Source organism: Phoenix dactylifera, chromosome 16 (genome assembly GCF_051530095.1).
Source record: "Phoenix dactylifera cultivar Ajwa chromosome 16, Ajwa_hap1_PhDact_Kaust_v1.1, whole genome shotgun sequence".
Lineage (NCBI taxonomy): Eukaryota > Viridiplantae > Streptophyta > Magnoliopsida > Arecales > Arecaceae > Phoenix > Phoenix dactylifera.
Genome location: NC_143205.1, coordinates 18,461,368 through 18,479,928, shown reverse-complemented (window position 1 = coordinate 18,479,928; position 18,561 = coordinate 18,461,368). Strand labels below are relative to the sequence as shown.

At 39.2% G+C, this 18,561-nt stretch overlaps 2 protein-coding genes across 2 annotated transcripts; both read left to right on the top strand.

Annotated features, from left to right (window-relative positions):
- The first annotated feature begins 1,625 nt into the window (after nucleotides 1-1,625).
- On the top strand, nucleotides 1,626-5,150 carry LOC103718026 (11S globulin seed storage protein 2-like). The gene is made up of 3 exons (XM_089927753.1): nucleotides 1,626-1,893; nucleotides 3,913-4,633; nucleotides 4,743-5,150. Exons 1-3 carry the CDS (start codon nucleotides 1,698-1,700, stop codon nucleotides 4,867-4,869), a joined length of 1,044 nt encoding a protein of 347 aa, XP_089783879.1. The 5' UTR covers nucleotides 1,626-1,697; the 3' UTR covers nucleotides 4,870-5,150.
- Nucleotides 5,151-6,552: 1,402 nt separating this feature from the next.
- On the top strand, nucleotides 6,553-17,202 carry LOC103718035 (ALA-interacting subunit 3-like). Its single transcript, XM_039115064.3, has 8 exons — nucleotides 6,553-6,935; nucleotides 11,597-11,655; nucleotides 11,764-11,838; nucleotides 11,921-12,037; nucleotides 12,166-12,236; nucleotides 14,018-14,315; nucleotides 15,614-15,903; nucleotides 16,873-17,202. Exons 1-8 carry the CDS (start codon nucleotides 6,851-6,853, stop codon nucleotides 16,931-16,933), a joined length of 1,056 nt encoding a protein of 351 aa, XP_038970992.1. The 5' UTR covers nucleotides 6,553-6,850; the 3' UTR covers nucleotides 16,934-17,202.
- The last annotated feature ends 1,359 nt before the right edge of the window (nucleotides 17,203-18,561 follow it).

Here is an 18,561-nt window from a genome sequence, read left to right as displayed (position 1 = left end):
CTGATTAGCCCTTAGGGCAAGGCGAGCATAAGAGATACTCTTTTAGGCTATCCTTATCTTTGCCTCAAAAACAAATGTCGTAGTCAAGTTAGAGTTGCCCGAATTAGATTCATGTTGGATACTAACACATATCCATGGATGAGTAGTGTCATGTCACATGTTCCGAGCAAAGCTAAAATAGCAAGCCTTATTTTAGTTAAGCAAAACATAGAAGAATCCATCTTCTATTCATGTAGCGTTCAAATTTCAAATTTGGTTCAGCTAAGACCCCCACCTGTAACTTCTCCCTTTATGGACTAATTAATAAACCATATTATGGTCTTCTGAGGAAGCTTAATGCTTCCAAATAATTCAAGTGTGTGAGCCACAAGAGTGGGAGAAATTATTCCCTCCACTGCATGCACTGCATAGCCGTGCATTCCACTAATCACAATTACTCGTTTCTATAAAAATGCATCGAGCTGCAAGCTTGATGAACAGGGTCTTTAGGAATGAGCAGTTGTACACGTCCATGCAATGCAAGCACTGAAGGAAGTTTCGAACGGTTCATTAGAGTAAGAAACTTTGAGGAGAGAGAAAGATCTGCTCATGCCTAATGGCTTTCTTCGCCGGTGGTGCTCGACGAAGGAGAGCTCTGCTATAATATGGTGGATTTTACAGGCCATGCGTTAGAGCTCGGAGTCCTCGGTGCTTCGTTAGAAGGCGGTTCGAGCGAGCTGCACTGCCTACCAGATTTGGCTGGCCAGGAATGCTCGTACTTTCAGCAAACGACGTATGTCGCCGAGACTTGTGGTCGGAGTGCTCGCATTCAGGCGGCAGAGCTGTGTCACACCATCCTCGTTGGAGGGACCTTGATAGCTTGAGACATCTGGGGTTCCCACTCTGCTTCGGCAGTATCCCGTACGGTGTTTTTTACTTGGGATCCCCCACCTTCGAGCTTCCTCAAGGTCAACTTTGATGGGTCAGTCCTGAATGGTGGCATGAGGGGAGGCGCGGGTTTTGTTATTTGGGACCCGTCTGCCAGGGTTGTGGCTGCTGGTGATAGTTAGTTATTTGACACTTCGGTTCCGAGTGTAGAGCTGAGAGCAGCTTGCGCGGACCTTCGCCATGCCCGGTGCGTGTTACAGGCCAGGTCCATCATCCTGGAGGGTGATTCAGCTACCGTTATCAGTTGGATCCGGGGGGTCCAAGAGGTGGCGATAGTAACCATCCCTTGCTCCGTGACATTTGGGCTATGATGAGGGATAGATGGGCCATTCAGGCCAAGCATATCTACCGGGAAGCCAATGGTGCTGCGAATTGAGTGGCTGCGTATGTAGCTTGTCACTCCGGAGGCACCTTGTGGACTGGTGATGGAGAGTTGCTCTTGGCGCTCCGAGGTATCCTATTTTTTGACTTTATTAGGTATATCCATACTTGTCAGGTATGATCCATTCGTATTAAAAAAAATAATAATAATTTCTCCCTAAATGGGCTGTCAAAAGAAAACTTTAACTTCAAACTTCAGTGGATGGCCCTGCCGACAAGAAAGGTGATCGCCTAAACTTGTACGGGCTGGTGCGGCTGACGCAAAACACAGCTGGAACTCAATGATATATGCCGCTATGCATTGTTCTTATCGCATCGCATAATTCTTTATAATATATATATGTATCAAAACCGAGGCTCGAGGACCAGTTGAAAGTACCCAAGAAGCCATGGCTCTAGATTTGTCTCCCAAGCCAAGGAAGAAGATCACTGAGGCAGATGGTGGATTTTATGCTGCTTGGTCAGGTGCAGACCAACCCGCACTTATCGATTCAAAGGTTGGAGCTGGCATCCTTGGTTTGAAGCCACTTGGTTTTGCGCTCCCTCACGGTGCGGATTCACCAAAATCCGGCTATGTCCTTGAAGGTATGGTCAGCTCCGGTGGCCTTTCAAAACCTTATCTTTAGTAGGAAGAACAACTTATGCCATATGGACAGGGAAAAAGTGACGAAGTTTGCCGGAGATTTAGAAAGAATTCCATAACTGAAAATCTGAAACTGAAGGAAAATTTTACAGTTGTTAACATATTTATTCATTAGGAAATATGAGACTGAAGGAAAATTTTACAGTCCAATCTTTTTGTTTTTGTTTTGGCTTATACACAGTTAACAAATGGCTATCTTCTTTGTTTTCTCATGAGTTTATTTGGTTACACCTGACACATGTAGTTCGGATTGACAGACTCTCTACTTTTTGTAACCCATCCTCTTTGTAATTACTAATTCTTTTAATATAATCTTGGATGGCTTTTGCCTCTCTTAGTATAAAAAAAATATCAAAAAAAAATTCATATAGAAATAGGTACAAAGTAAGCCGAATAGATAAACATAGCAAAAGTAACAACAACATATTTTTTTTTAAAGAAAATTATTTGCCACCATCCTGTAAATAGGGGCCAGCAGCTTAGGGGGGCGTTTGGTAACCCCAACAGGATCACCACAGTGATCTAAGATCCTCGGTGATCCGAATGCTGGGGTGATTTGATCCTCGGTAATCTAAGATCAATGTATTTGGTAGACCATGGCCCAGTGATTAAAAATCTCCGAATATCCATAGATAACTTATTTCGTATAGTATGGAGATCTAAGATCACTGACTATATAATACCACAAATATCCTTGATATATCTTATATGGATTTTTTATATATTTTTAATTCTCATAAATTAAAAATGTAAGTCAATATACTAATTTGTATAATAACTCCATAATTTTGTCACATATTCTACTTTTAGTAGACCTTATCATATAATTATTAATCATAGAAAATATATTATAATAAAATATTAATATATTTATCAATATATTAATTATTAATATATTCTATAAAAATATATTTATTACTCCTATAAATTATTAATCTTATAAAAATATGTTATTTTTCATTATAGAATTAATATTTTTATTTATACTTATAATAGATTTTTTTTAATGCTAATAATTATTTTATTAAAAAATAAGGTAAATAGGAGTAATATAGTAATATATTAAATATTTTCATTATATAAATATAAAATATAATAATATATTTCTACTAGAATTTAAAATTATCCTTCAATAATAATAGGATAATAATATGATTAGTAATATATTATAATATAATATATAATATCAACATACTATATATATAACATTGACATAATATATTGATGATATATTGATATATCATTTTTTCTGCTAACTTGAGGGGTATTTTTTGTTTTTAACTTTCAACCCAGGATCACTGTCCTGGGGTGATCTTGGATTTCCGACCTCAAGGACAGGTATCCCATCACCGAGTTGGAGGATGATTTGAGGAGTGGAGGTGATTTAAGATCACCGCTACGTAGGATCACCATAGTGCAACCAAATGCGGTGATCTCATCACCTCCACCCACATCATCCTTGATCCGAGGATCACCCCATACCAAACGCCCCCTAGAGGGTTATTAATTTGTAATCCATGAAGTACCTGAATTAGAAATATAAAACTCATGAATATTTTAAGTTCTGTTTCAATAAAATCTTTTGTTGAGAAAATTTTTAAATTCTTGATTTAGTAAATTAATGCTACTTTCATTCGTACTCTTTTTTGTCTCTCCTCCCTTGTAGCATTTCAACTATTGGGCGAAACAGGAAAGTTTGAGCCCAACCGGCCTTGATCTACGAGCAGAAACCCAATTTAACTTAAAGCTTAAGCAATCATCTATATGAATCTATCTACCACCCGCTATTTTATGAGGGGCTAAACCTCACACGTTATCCTCAACATCGACTTTGTCGAATGCTACTATCCAATTTTGCTAAGAACATTGACCCATATGAACAGAACTAGATCTCAACCAAGAGGCACAAATTGATCCTGTTCCTCGTATAGCTTTTAATTAACGCTTAAGCACTCCTGCAGGTAGAGGATTAGTTGGATTAGTATTGCCAGGAGATACTAAAGAAAGGGTATTGCTGCTGAAGAAAGGCGATGTTATAACCCTGCCACCAGGAAATCTCTCATGGTGGTACAACGATGGGGATACTGATTTCTCTGTCGTGTTCTTGGGTGACACTTCTAGAGCTGTGCACCCTGGAGACATGGCCTACTTCTTCTTGGCAGGAGGCGTAGGCATCTTCAATGGCTTTTCAATGGAAGTCCTCAAGAAGGCCTGGGGTGTAGGGGAAGAAGAAGCCAGAAAGCTGCTCAAGAGCCAACCTGGGCTATTAATTATCAAACTTAAAGAAAGGCTGCATGGCATTAAGCCTTCTGAAACTGATGCTGAAGGGATACTAAATACTGAACATGCACGCTTAGGCACCAATATAGAGAAAGGTGGCCATGCTGTTGCAGTGAGAAGTGCTGATTTAGCTGTGCTAGAAGAAGTTAGCTTCTCGATCAATTTTACGAAGCTGGAACCCAACGCCATTCGCATGCCGGGATTCTTTTTGGAAGGATCTGCTCAGCTGATATATATAATCAAAGGGAGTGCACATGTTGAAATTTCAGGCACTGATGGCAAAGGAGTTTTAGATACAGAGGTGAAGGAAGGGTGCTTGTTTTTGGTACCAAAGTTCTTCGCAGCAGCCATGATTGCAGGCGGTGAAGGGATGGAGTGGTTTTCGATCATCACAGATAAGAAGTGAGTATTCATTCACTCCGTAGTAAGTATTCTTTTTGTCATGTAAAATCTCCATGAAAAATCTATGCTCGACTCAAGTTTTTCTAATATTTTCCCCTTCTTGTCTCAGGCCCGTATTCCGTCAGCTAACAGGGGCGGCATCACTTCTGAGCACACTATCTCCACAGATCCTGGGAGCTGCTTTCAATGTGACTCCGGATCTTGTGAAGCTTCTGAGGCCAAAGGAGAGCATATAGGTTATTGTGTTTACCTCCATAACCTAAGAATATCTTGTTGAAAAATAATGCACTTCCTTGGACTGTGAGGAATATTCTGGAGTAACAATTAATGTTGTCGATGTATTTAGGATGTCTAAGTGTCAATATTTCAGATTTCTCTTAGTCTGAAATTATTTAATAGTGTGAGTCTGTTCAATTCTCCATGGAAGATATTTTCTGTTCCTAGAGTCGCCTAGCTAATAGTATAAACGAGTATTGCCAACTTATGGTAATAAAAATTAGAGAATTTCTTCTCCAAACTTCAGCCCCTATATATTTTTTATTGAGAGCTTTACAGTAGCAACTCATTAAAAAAAAAACTCTATATTCTCTAAATCAATCATCAGCTCCTTAGATATCACCCAACACATCTTTCCATTGTTATTAATTCTCGCACCAATATGTTGTTAGATTCTATGCCATTTTTCTGTCCTACAAGAAACCTTCATGGGTTAGAAATTAATGATGGCATATGTTGTTGGTGCTATTGTTTGGTTGTTCTGGCATCTTATATAGAATCTATACATGTTTTGTTTTATCAGCGAGGAGCTAAATGACATGAACATAACAAGTAGGCAAGGCTATCGATGACACTATCTAGTTTAGATGTGCTCCTGATAGCTAGGCTTATAATATGGATTAGCATGTGGATGTGCTTCGTGTTTTACATAGATGATGGATGCACACACTAGTTGAGAAAATCATTGAGGGTTCTATTCTAATCACTTGGATGTGAGTCCCATGCACCTACACTATGTTAAACTTTATCATTAATAAATTAGCAGGGAAAAAAAAGAAGCAGCGGAAGAAAACTCATACATGAAACAAGGTTTTAGGATACCAAAAATTTCTAAGCATAGGGGACTGTATTTTTGGATGCTAAAAGGATCACTAACCTTATTTTGTATAGGTCGTTTTAAGAGTAGCCTGTCATGTTTGTCAAGTTTGCATTTTTGTTTGCCCTTACAAGAATTGCAGGAGCCGACAAATTTCAATATTTCTTTCAAAACTAATAGTTTTGTGGCCATAAATTAGCCAAATGGTACAACGTCAATCCACCCATGTAAATTAGAAAAAAAAAGAGGATACCAATTAGTTTTGTTTCCTGCCTCCTTCACCGGATACTAGCTGCTATTCTTTGACAACTTAATGAAAAAAAAAGAGAAACAGGATTACTCAGGGCTCCATGTAAAATCTATTTGCCATACTGTTAAAGGTCCTAAGTAATACTATCCACGTCGAACTGTCTTTGTTCATGATGAAAATCATTTGAATCCAAAATAATCATAATGAAAAAAAACGGTCAACGATGACGCAATAGAAAATATTTTTATATAATTAATTGAATATTCCTGCCATGCAACGGTCGTATAATGGAACAACAATCAAATATTAATCATTGTATGGAAAGACAGATGATTGTGATAATTAATAGTGTTTATAATGGAATGGCCTTCAAGACTATTCTAATGATTTAGCATGGCGAGCACCACCCATGCATGCATGTCATGGTGGGTGGGGTGCGCATGTGTGATGCATCCACAATGTATGGTGTGTGTGGATGAGTGTGATACATGGAGGACACGCATCATGCATGCATCCCCGGCATTGCCATGAGGGCGACAGCATTTCTTATAATCAAACCATGCATTACTACTATTCAAAGGATACGGATTATTATTTCGCACCACCTGGACACCACCACGGGAGACTCCCAAAGTTAGAGTGACGGAAAGAAGGAAAACGTGGGTCTCCTGCGCCACCACCCAACCGTCCCGCCTTTCACTGCCCTCCACTCTCAGCTACCCACGCGCTCCCCCTCTCTTGTCGAAGTCCGTCAGAGATCGGAGCGTGAAAACCCTTTCTCTGTCACAACGGCATTGGACCGTCCCTTTGCTCGTAAAAATCCAATCTTTCCCCATCTTCCTCTCTTTTCCCCCTAATCTTAGTCTAGTATACGATGAATTCCAAGGGCGCCTCGACGTCTGGCGGCGATGGAACGAGAGATTCTTCCGCTCCGAGGAGGAACTCCAAGAAACCCAAATGTACGTTCCCTCCCAATCCCCAATCGTGCTTCGCTAATTTTTCTTTTTTTTTTTGATCTTTTGCGATCGTCCATCGCTTTGATTTGAGATTCTTGGTGCCCTAAGTTTGTTTAGCCTTGGGATTTCTCTTTAAGATTTAGGGTTAGTAATGGACTCATTATCGGTTTCCCCCAATGAGGAATATATTTGTCGAATTGATTTCAGATTTGGGTTGTGGAGGTTTGGTATTGGAGCAAGCTATCGATTTGCGTCTTTTATTCTTCTCATTGTTTAAATATTTTCCTAGGATTCACCATGTGAAGGCACCTAGTATACACATCAAGAAATGATAGTGTATAGCCACTCTTTACGGCTACCTGTTGCTTTCGTTCCTTCTCATATTTCTTTTCTTTAAAAAAAAAAAAAAAATCTTACTAGCGTGCATTTAAAACATAAATTGACCAAAAGTTATTTTTTCATGAAGTTAGTCCTTACAAAGCTTCAAGTTTATTCGAATTTCCATAGTTTAAGAATAATTTGCATTAGTCTTGTTGAAATTATACAGTAGAAACTTTAGTTAGTTTAAATATTGTTCGGTCCAAGCCATCAGTTCTTGACCTGGTCTTGTTGACAGGATCTTTTGTGGCCTCCACATACTATAATCCAGGAAATACTGTATAGAGTTCTTTCTTAATGAATTTTCCCACATTATGCCAGCTAAAAGATTCCTGAAGTTGTTACTCTAACTTGTTCATGGGAGTCGAGAAAGATCATGCAAAGTTCTAATGATCAGCCACATTGGTATCAGAAAATTGGGACTTATTCAAGGAGTTATACTTCTGAATCAGGATAGTCTCATCCAGCCATGCTTAGTGGGTGCAGAAGAACTTGAAGATGCCACAATCAGTTTAGCAATGCTGGTTTGATGAAATGCTGTGAGCAATGATAAATACTGTATAGAGAAGTTATCCTATCTCAAATATTTAATTCGCGTGGATTTGACCGCTCGCTGATCTATTGTTCCCATGAATTTGACAACCATAAAGTGCTAAATTCTTGTAGGCTTTGTTGAAAGGAACCTTAAATTTATAGGGAAGAGGGCCACTATTCTACATACTGAATCCTAAAGTAACCGAATCTTGCAATTTGTTTTTGGTAGCATAATCCTTTAGATTGCTAAGACATGTATATGAAACATAAAAAAATATTTATAAAATTCTTCAAACACGGTGGTATATGTAAAGGTTTATTATGAACTTATGCATAGTGGATATATAGTGCTACTAAGACATGATTCTTCATGGGTTGCATATGCCAGTTTTTGGTCATATCGACAGCAAATGTTTCATTTTGTGTTTCCTCTATTGATTATTATAATTAATTTCAAGAAGCATAGAAGTACTCTTATTGTGTTGATTCAGATATGAAAAATATGCATGTAATTGCAGAGATGAAAAAATATAAATCATGTTCTTGGGTCGTTTCTTTGGAGCTCAAAGAATCTGACACCCTGTACCAGTGTTTTGAATTTGATGCCTATATCAATATTCTAGCATCATATAACAAAATGTTATGATTATGAATGACATTTACCCCAAGGGGAATTGGAGCACAAAAAACAAGAGGTATCATTAACATAACTATTGAGGTTGATGGAGGTTAAGAATAAGAATGTTGAGGAGTGGTAGGATGACTTACATCTGTGTATGGCGAGGAAGGAAAATATGTAAGAGGAAATATATGACCATGAATCTTCTAAGAGGGGGGACAGATGGATGTAGAGCAGTCATATAACATCAGATATAAATTGTCCTTTTAAATGAATAATAATACCACTAATCATGCTTTAGAAAATGGAGCAAGGAAGGCAGAATCATCCTGAACCGCCGAGTTTAGGGCGTACCTCAATAGTTCCAGCAATAAAATCAAGAAACTGCGAGGGAGGGGGAGATGGAGAAGGAAAGAGAGGAAAGGAGAGAGAGAGGGAGGACAGGAGGGAGAGAGAGGGAGGACAAGAGGGAGAGAGAGGGTGGTGTTGAGTCACAGCTGTCGGAACAGAGCCAAAGGAGGGGGGAGAGAGAAGGCTTTCTCCTCCGTGCATTAAAACAAGGGTAGGGCCCCTGTTTTGAAAGGAAACAGAGGGTTCGACCTCTTTTTTTATATATATAGTTGATTTTTTAAGGTGAAGTTGGCAGCCATTGTCGACTTCACTTATTATTTTTTTTTTTAAAAAAATAAGTGAAGTCGGTAGCATGGCTACACACTTCACTTAAAAAAATCAAAAATCAAAATAAAAATAAAAAGAGGCTTCGACCCTTGTTTTGATAGAGAATAGGGCCGAAGCCCCTGTTATGGTGCATGGAGGAGAGAGGGCCCCTCTCTCCCCTCTCCCTTGGTCGTGTTCCAGCGACCATGGCTCATCACTGCCCTCTCCCTCTCTCTCTTCCTCCCTTTCTCCCTCTCCCTCTCTCTCCCTATCTCTCTCTTCCTCTCTTTCCTTCTCCCTCTCCCTCTCCCTCCGCCGACTCTCCCGCTCCCTCCCGCCCTTCCTCCCTCTCCTTCTCCCTCTCTCTTCTTCCTCTCCCCCTCCCTTGCCTATTTTTCTGTTGGTTCACGCCGGAATGGCACGGCATAGGAGCATACTGTATCGTACAACCGGCCTGCCGACATGGGTGCTGGTTTCAGTACTATGGACCTTGAAATGGAGGATTATATCTTGCTTTCAGCCCCTAGTGGCATTAGAAAAATAATTACAGATAAATAACACTAGCTGACTTGTATGGTTAGATTGAAGAAAAGCTACGTAAGCATAAGAAATTTTCCACCATTTTGCATGATATCTACTATCTTACAATTGAAAGAAATAAACTGGAAAAAGAATTTAGTGTAATTAACTGGTTTCCTTTAGTTTCAACCTTAATAAGCGAGTGTTCTTTTGTCATTTTTTACATCTTAACAAAGACAAGGATTCAGTAGATTAGGACCCAAGACACCCATGGGAGCAAAGGAACTATAACTGTGATCATGAATGGCATGAGAGCTTGGGTTACCAAAGGATCTGCTATCATATTAAGTTAGATAGGTTCCTGGTTTGCACACGAAGCAGACCCACAGGGGGGGGGGGGGTTGTAATGTTGCATTGATCTGCCTGTCAATTTTGATTTTTACTGTTATTTTTAGCGTGAACTAATCTTGGATAATTAGAAGGCTATAGACCTTTTTAAGTATGAGAAGCATGTTCTTAAGCTGATTAGTCCTTTAAGGCCTTCTTAAAATATCCAGTATGATCGTTTCTTTCCTTTCAATAACCAGATAAGAAATGAAGGAAACAAACCTTTATCTAGTGAATAAGACAAGAATTGCCAATGAGGATGTGAATAGTTGTCAAAAGATTGTTTTTATCCTATGTATCATGAGGAAAATCAGCATGTGTGTGGAAGCAAAATTCCTTTCATTTTCTGATCTGAGCCTGCAAAAGAGCAAACCTATGGAAGAGCACAAGAGCCGCCAAACTAAGCTGCTAAATATTGGTCTTTCAAAAAGGGGGGCATTAACAAAATGTTTGATATAATTGTACATGGTCAACTAAAGGCTACAAGCATTTCTATGCATCTTTGCACTAGGAAACTTACCTTCTAATGTGGAGTATATCAATGAAAAGTTTAAAAGTGCCCAATTTTGCATTCAGTAATCTTGATCATAAATTCAGAAGTTCATAGATAAAATAAATCTAGTTGCAGCCTAGATAATTGTTACTAAGACCACAAAAGCCACCTATTGTAGGAATATGTAGGGCACTATCAAACAAGGTACGCTGAATCGATACCGGTAGACGTACCGGTCGCCTACCGGACCGGTTCGAGACCGGAACCGGTCCGTACCGGAACAGATCCGGTACGAACTGGTCTTTGTTTATATATATTTTTTATTTTGGTTCATAGACGCGCCCGGACGCGCACGAAAAATTTTTTTTTTTCATTCGCGTCTGCGCACAAAAAAAAAAAATTCTCTAGCCATAGAGTGGCATTTATGACCCGCGCGGATGGGGAGATCGCGCGCGGGGCGATTCCCAGCTCGGAAAATCATGCCACATGCTCTCACACTGCAGCGCACGCGTTGTGGTTAAAAAAAAAGAAGGTACCGGTGCGAACCGGTATGCCGGTACGCATCGGTACGCATGCATACCGGCCGGTACCGGTTCGAAAACAGCTGGAACCGGTATTCAGATAGTTGGAACCGGTATCCATGCTGTCCAGGTACCGATTCCTGGCCGGACTGGTCCGGTACGGACCGGTTCGGCAGACCATACTATCAATTATGCTTAATATTGACTAGTAGTGGATGTATCTTTTAATGTTTACGGATGTGGAGGATATTTGGTGCTGATGAAGAAAGTGTAGTTGATTATTTTCCTTAGTCACAATGGGACTCTTTTCTAACTTTAGTTTAAGATGCTAGAAGTGGTAAAGAGCAGTTTAAGAAAGATAATTAGTTTGCCCTTCGATCATTTAATATTTCAATCCCTACTCAATTGCTGGTTATCATGTCTTACAGCTTTTTGCTTGCTGCTCCGATTCTTAAAAGTTATTCCATATGAGAAATAATATTGATTTAAATAATATCATCGACATCATACCTTCTTTTGATCTTCAGTGATACCTAGCTATATGTTTAATCTGCAGATTCCAGGTTTACACAACAAGAGCTCCCAGCTTGCAAACCAATCCTAACTCCAGCATGGGTAAACTTCATACTAATCCTTTTAAATCCGAGCTGGGAAACAAAATTATTGTCTAATTTCACTTTTTCTAATTTTCTGAGTAATTCGTTCCATTTTATTTTTTTTCAGATTATAACGGCATTTGCTTTGGTTGGTTTAGTTTTTGTTCCTATTGGACTTGCTTCCCTCTCCGCATCGGAACAGGTAACTTATACCTCTTAGCTGGATCAGCAACCTTTCCCTGCATGTGTGCTTATGGCTAAGCAACTCCTTTCTTGAAATGCAGGTGGTTGAAATTGTAGACCGTTATGATATAGACTGCATTCCTGAGCAGTTTCAGAATCATCAACTTGCATATATGCAAAGCAGTCAAACTAATAAAACCTGTACCAGAAATTTAATTGTGAGTACAGTTGTCTGCAATTCTGCTAAATTGAAGGATCTTTCCTTTTCTTTGCTATATTAAAATGTTTATAACCCATAATTTAAGACTTTCTTTAATGTAATTTGATCAACTGCTAACCTTTTCAGGTGCCAAGGAAAATGAACAGTCCTGTCTATGTTTATTATCAGCTTGACAATTTCTATCAAAACCACCGTAGGTAAACAAAAATTTAATTTGCATCAGAAATTCTCTTGTATTTTGTGATGGATTTCTTTATTTATGATCTCAATTTGTTTATTATCATGACTCTAGAGGCTTATTTAAAAACATTATTTCTTCGAGCTTAAGTGATAGAAAATAAGAAATAGATAAATGGGGATACTAGTTTTAATTCAGTGAATTTAATTCTATCCCCCTCCCGGCAGCTGCATCATCAGAAAATGTTACCAAATGACTGAATTTGTCATGGAAAGACAAAACCCCTTAAAATCAGGATGCACAGGATGTGGAGAGAGAGAGAGAGAGAGAGAGAGAGAGAGAGAGAGAGAGAGAGAGAGAGAGCATTGATGCAGTATTGATTGATAATTTATTTGAGCATGCCCAAAACGTGGACGGTTTTCGATTGGCAAACTTGTTTTCTCCATGAGTTTTATCAAGATGAAGTTGCATAAGGATCGTAGATGTAATTGGCATCTCAAGAGATAAAGCTCATTGAAAGCAGCCATTGCAGAAGTTGTTGCTGTATACCATATTTCCACATTTTCTTGACTAAAAAATAACATTATCAAACTCCATAACTTAAATTGTTTCATGACATTGGTCCTAGATCAAATTGCAAGAAGGTTAAATCAAATTCTAAAGTTACTCATTTCAGTGCGTGCCATCCAGCACTAGCATGTTACATGCTGTGCCGTCCGTGCCGGTGCTTGGCATGCACGGGTATGCACTGGGACATGCACTGGCGTGGTATGTGCCAGTCTGCCTGCCAGCATGGCTGGTATGTTAATCCTTGGATAAAACATTACACAGCAGAAGTTTTGTTATACAATAGTAGCAGACACATATTGGGGACCAAATTGGAATGCACAGAAGGCTTTTAATGGCCATGAGAGGATGCTATAGGTACTCTGCTGACTCCAACAAACAGAATTTTGGGATCAAGCAAATACCAAATAAATAGAGGAAAACAAGATTGCTTTTTCTTCTTTGTTCAAATGGCTATAGATTAGTGATATTTTGGCATCAGATGAGGCATGGATTGCTGGTTCTGGTGATCTCTTTCTAGAGAAAATGCTTCCCAAAATTAAGAAAGAGAAAATGAAGAGATGGAAAAGAAAAAGACTCATATATGTATTAATATTGGTTCTATGAACTAGTTTCGGCTGGCGCTAACCCTAGTTATATATTGGTTCTGGCCGAAATTGAAACAAATTGAAACCAAAATATCTCGATTTTGGGTTTATAGTTCTGGACAAAACTTCATATGATTCTCTCAACTCCCTCACTTACAAATTATTTGCACACTAACATCAAAGGGGAAATATCATCATACCAATTCACTAGAGCATTACCCTAGCTTTGATTTGATTATCAAAGAGGGAAATAAAGAAAGACAAAAGCAAGGAGATTACAATTATGTTAGTTCATCAAAGTAATCTAGGGGAGACAACCACCTATGACTATTGTTTCTCATAGCAAAATTGTCTGCCGTCTTTTCACATCCAACGCTAAGATTTATAGGTGAAAGAGGTGCATATCTATCTTTTACTTGTCAAAGCTCATTTGTGTACCCAGTAAACCATTGCTTGTGTCTTGATGGTCATTCTATTTTTGATAAATATTGCATATAACTGGCAGAGCTTAATCTCTTGTATTTGGATCCAAGATTCCCATAGCATTAACTTCACTTTTCTAGACTGATGATATGTCACATTTTCTTGAAATTTTTTGGAACTCATTGAGGATACTTAACGAGACTGTGGTAAAAAATGTATTTAGGTATGTCAAAAGCCGAAGTGATAAACAATTGAGGAGTAAAGCTTATGAGCATGTGACAGATTCTTGTAAACCTGAAGACAAAGCAAATGGTTCGGCTATCGTTCCTTGTGGTCTCATTGCTTGGAGCTTGTTCAATGATACGTACAAGTTTTCATTAGATAGTAAGGTTTTAGAGGTGAATAAGAAGAATATAGCCTGGAAGAGTGATCAGGACCATAAGTTTGGCAGTGATGTTTATCCCAAAAATTTCCAGAGTGGAGAACTGATTGGTGGTGCCAAACTTAATGCCAGCATACCTGTAAGTTCTATTTTTTACCTTTTCCTGCTATTCTATTTTGCCAAATTTTCTTTAAGTTGGTCATAAGTCATGGTTCCAAACTTATATCCCAGAAGCGGGAGTGGGTGTGGGAGTGGATTTGGCTGCTCTTCTGGGGAAGCAGGTCTCTCAAAAAGAAAAAAAAAAGAACAGGGATGTGCTTAGGAAGCAGGTGAAGGGATGAGTTTCTGGAGCATGTTCGCCACCTCAAAAAGAAGTTTCCAGCTACTAATTTAACATACAGCAATTCAAACATTATAGTGGCTGTTTGCTTCAAAAAAAAAAAGAAAAAAGAAGTTGCTGTTGTTACTAGTTTTGGAGGTCCCTTATGCTAATACATGTACGCAAAAGGTAGTTTGGAAATGATTGTTAATTATCTATTAACCCATTATAACAGCAATTACATAACAAGAATAACAGTTATTATATGATCATTCACTGTTTTTGTGATTAAGTTAATATGTTAAAAATTCAAACATATATTTCAATTCAGAAAACATTGCTTTTATTTTGGAACAGTTAATCTAATGCTGTTAACATACCTTCCATTATAATTATCAATAATATGACGGTTACGACGCACACTATTTCATTCAAAAGAAAAATTTCTGGTCAAATGGTGGACTGGGCATCAAAAAGCTTTTATTATCTATTGTAAGGGTTGATAACAGTTTCAGAGGAATGCTCTGGAGGCATTTTGGTTATAAATTTTGGATCAGAAGGTTCCCTAATGAAGTAAAGTTTTGGGTGGTCAGGATTCAGGTTAAGAATTTATGGCGCTTGGGGTGGGGTATGGTGGTGGCAGGGGTATGTTGGAGGTTGTAGCTTGAAAAGAAATGCAAGGATATTTGGTGGCAACAAACAATCAGGACTGGTAGTTATCAGTAAAGAAGTGGTTGAAGGACGTGTTCAGAGCTGTGAATGCTAAAACTGGAAGGCAAGTGAAAAAGGTTTTGAAGAAACTCGGGTTGATTTAGTCTTGTATGTCTTCTGTACTTGCATGAGGGTTTCAGTTTGTTTGAAGAGTCAAAGATAAAGGGTGTTAAAATAGTAGGTGTTGAAGTTTAGTTTTGAATGTTCTGCTTTCTTTGTTCTGTAATCTGCACCATGGTTTCATTGTGTTAATGAAATTATTGAGGCCCTCTAAGGTCTAACTTTCAGAGGGAGGCTGTTATAACAGGATAATGGTATTGTAGAAATCTTGGTTGCAGCAATGTGCACATTTTTTCTCTCTCAATTTTTTTTGGGGGTATGACTCATCACCAGCTTACATGTTTCAGTTAAGTGAGCAAGAGGACCTAATTGTTTGGATGCGAACAGCTGCGTTGCCAACTTTCAGAAAGCTCTATGGGAAGATCGAGGTGGACCTTGAGCTAAATGACAAAATAACAGTGGTGATACAGAACAATTATAACACGTACAGTTTTGGAGGGAAGAAGAAGTTAGTTCTTTCAACTACAACTTGGATTGGTGGAAAAAATGATTTTCTTGGTGTAGCATATCTGACAGTTGGTGGCTTGTGCCTGTTCTTGTCAATTTGCTTCGTGCTTCTATATGTGTTCAAGCCAAGGTAAGCATCTCTCATATTGCCCAGCAAAGAGGCACACGTTTTTTGCCTGTTTCCATATGCTCATTTTCATATATTGTGGTGGTCTACAACCAGTAGTTCAAGCAGGAAATTTTACAAACAACGGAAGTTTATCTTATTAAAAAGATGTCAACTCTCACATTCATGTTTCAATAAATCAGTGGTAAAATTTATTTTAGGTGTCAAACATCTTCGAATCTGCTGTTGATTTTAGATACATCCTCTTGGGTTTTGAGTGTCAAACTTGGCACCTTTGCAATCGGATATGACAGTTTTTAACAAATATTTGTAATATCTTTTCTTTAGAACTGATGAACTGTGCGTGTCAGTGGTTTGTTTCTTCTTATCCAGAAATGTGAAAAGGGCTTAATAGGACCTTGACCTTAGCTTCCCTGTCCAGCAGTCTGTTTTATGAAGAAAATAGTATATAACTTCAATCAGAGATAGATAAATTTCTACATCATTATTATTATTATTTGGTTCTGTTGATGATATATGAGATGCATCTGGTAATGAAGAAAGAAATGCAAGAGTAGGATTGGTGTCGCACAAGATATAATCATGTCTTAGATAGCTGAGGTTTTTGAGTAATGAATGAGCCAGAAAGGATCACAAAACGTGAATTGGTGGATGCTGTAGTGAAAGTGAACAAATTAAACGGAGCCTATTCTATATAATGAAGAAAATCCTCATTATTTACAGATGCTGGAAACTAGCCCTGTGCTTTATGTTTGCAAGTAGTACCAATATTGTAGAAAATATTACACTTATCATTGGTCATTTCTTGAAGAAACAATCATTTGATGTTTTAATTTTCCTTGTTTAATTATAATACGCTGTGTAATCAATCATCTTATGGATCGATTAAAAAGAAACAACCTATTGAACTGTATAAAATTTTGCTTCCTAATTATAATTATCAAATTAATTTTGGCATTGATTTTTCTGCAGGACCCTTGGAGATCCATCATACTTATCATGGAACAGGAATGCAGCAGGGCATCCAAGCTAGCATGGCTATCTTTATGATCTCCAGCTTCTCAAGCAATAGGCATGAAACAGACTGCGCTGCCTTCTGTTCTCTTGAGATCTTTCATCACATAAGCCCAGAATTGATTATGGGACACTTTTATCTTCATGGTTTAATGCATATGTTAATCTGTGTCCCTAGACCAAGGGGAACCTGTTTCCTTTCTTGCCTTTGGGCGTTTTGCACCATTCTAAATCCTGTGATACTCTTCGCTGATAACTTTTGGAGCGTATGATGTCTGCAATTTTTCATTGATTGTCCTGTGGACCTCTACATTATACTATGCAGTTCCCCCTGCCTCCCCTTTTCCAAGCCTCATACTGAATCCAATTCCGAGCTCTGAATGGTTTCCCTCCAAAGGGAGCCTTGCTTCCTTTTGATGTGAAAAATGCTTCATTAGAGTTGGGGGGAAGTGGGAACGAGAAAATCCAGCCAATTTTCCTCTGGTTTTGAAATTCTATGACCTCCAAATCTAACACAAGGAAACACTAGCTTAGTTGACGCAGAAAACCACGCCATTTAACCGTTACAGGCCTCCCGATTAAGGCAGCGAGTTACGAGGACTCTGCGATGGTCTCATTCCATATCACAATCCCTCTACTTCCCTCTTCTGTTCAAGCATTATATAGAAGACTACGAAGGATAAAAGACTAGAGATAACAGTGCGCGCGCGCTGGTTGGTCGCTGGTGCCCTCCCCGCCCTTGTTTTCCTTCACCTATTCTTCCTCAACCTCAACGTAAAACCCTCCACCATGGTAGTATCCAAAGAAGTCATTGCTGCTCCTTCCCTGCAATGTAGAGGATTCAGCCTTCTCATTGGCATCTTAACTCGTGCCGACCTCTGCATCTGCCGCCGCTTCCATCAATCGTGCACAGAACCGAGCAAAAGAAGTGGGGCAATGCCTCATGCTACTTCGGTGGCATCTTCTTCGGCCATAGTAGTGCTGACTATGGGCCGGACTTCGGGTCTAAACTCTATTCTTTCTTAATCGGACTTCAGGCCGAGCCTATATAAAATCTGATATTTTATGTACCAAGCCCGGCCCATGATTTGCTTTAGGCCACAGAGCTCAGCGAAGCTTGGCCAAATCCGACGGCTGGCGGCGATGAGCACGGGAGAAAGAGACCAAAACAAGGCACCCCTGTTTCAGATGAAATTCTGGCGATTTGCTAGCCCAAATCAACATGAACAATGGTTAGAAGGCCAAGAAAGACAAAGAAGAAGACGTAAAATACTCACCTCGGTCCAGCGAGGTGGTCCGGCGGCTTTTTCGATAAAGATCTAAGGAAGAGATTCGAACAGAAAACTTGAAATCGACGGTATTGTCTCGGGTGTTCGTCGATAGAGCTCAAAGGAGGAGGAGGCCTTAAATAGACCAAATCCTAGTCCTATCCAGGTGGTGATCAAACCAGTGCTAGATTCTTGGCGCCCGGCGAAATCGGGGAGGAAGAAGAGTCTTTGGAGTCTCCCTCTCGTCACAGCAGACTCGCATTGGAATGCTAGGCCAAGCCCACTAACCCAAAGGTAGTGGGCCATTACAATGGACGGTGCTCGCATGAGCTTATTCCAGCGACGGTGGCCATCCACTAACTTGGGAGAGCGAGAGAAT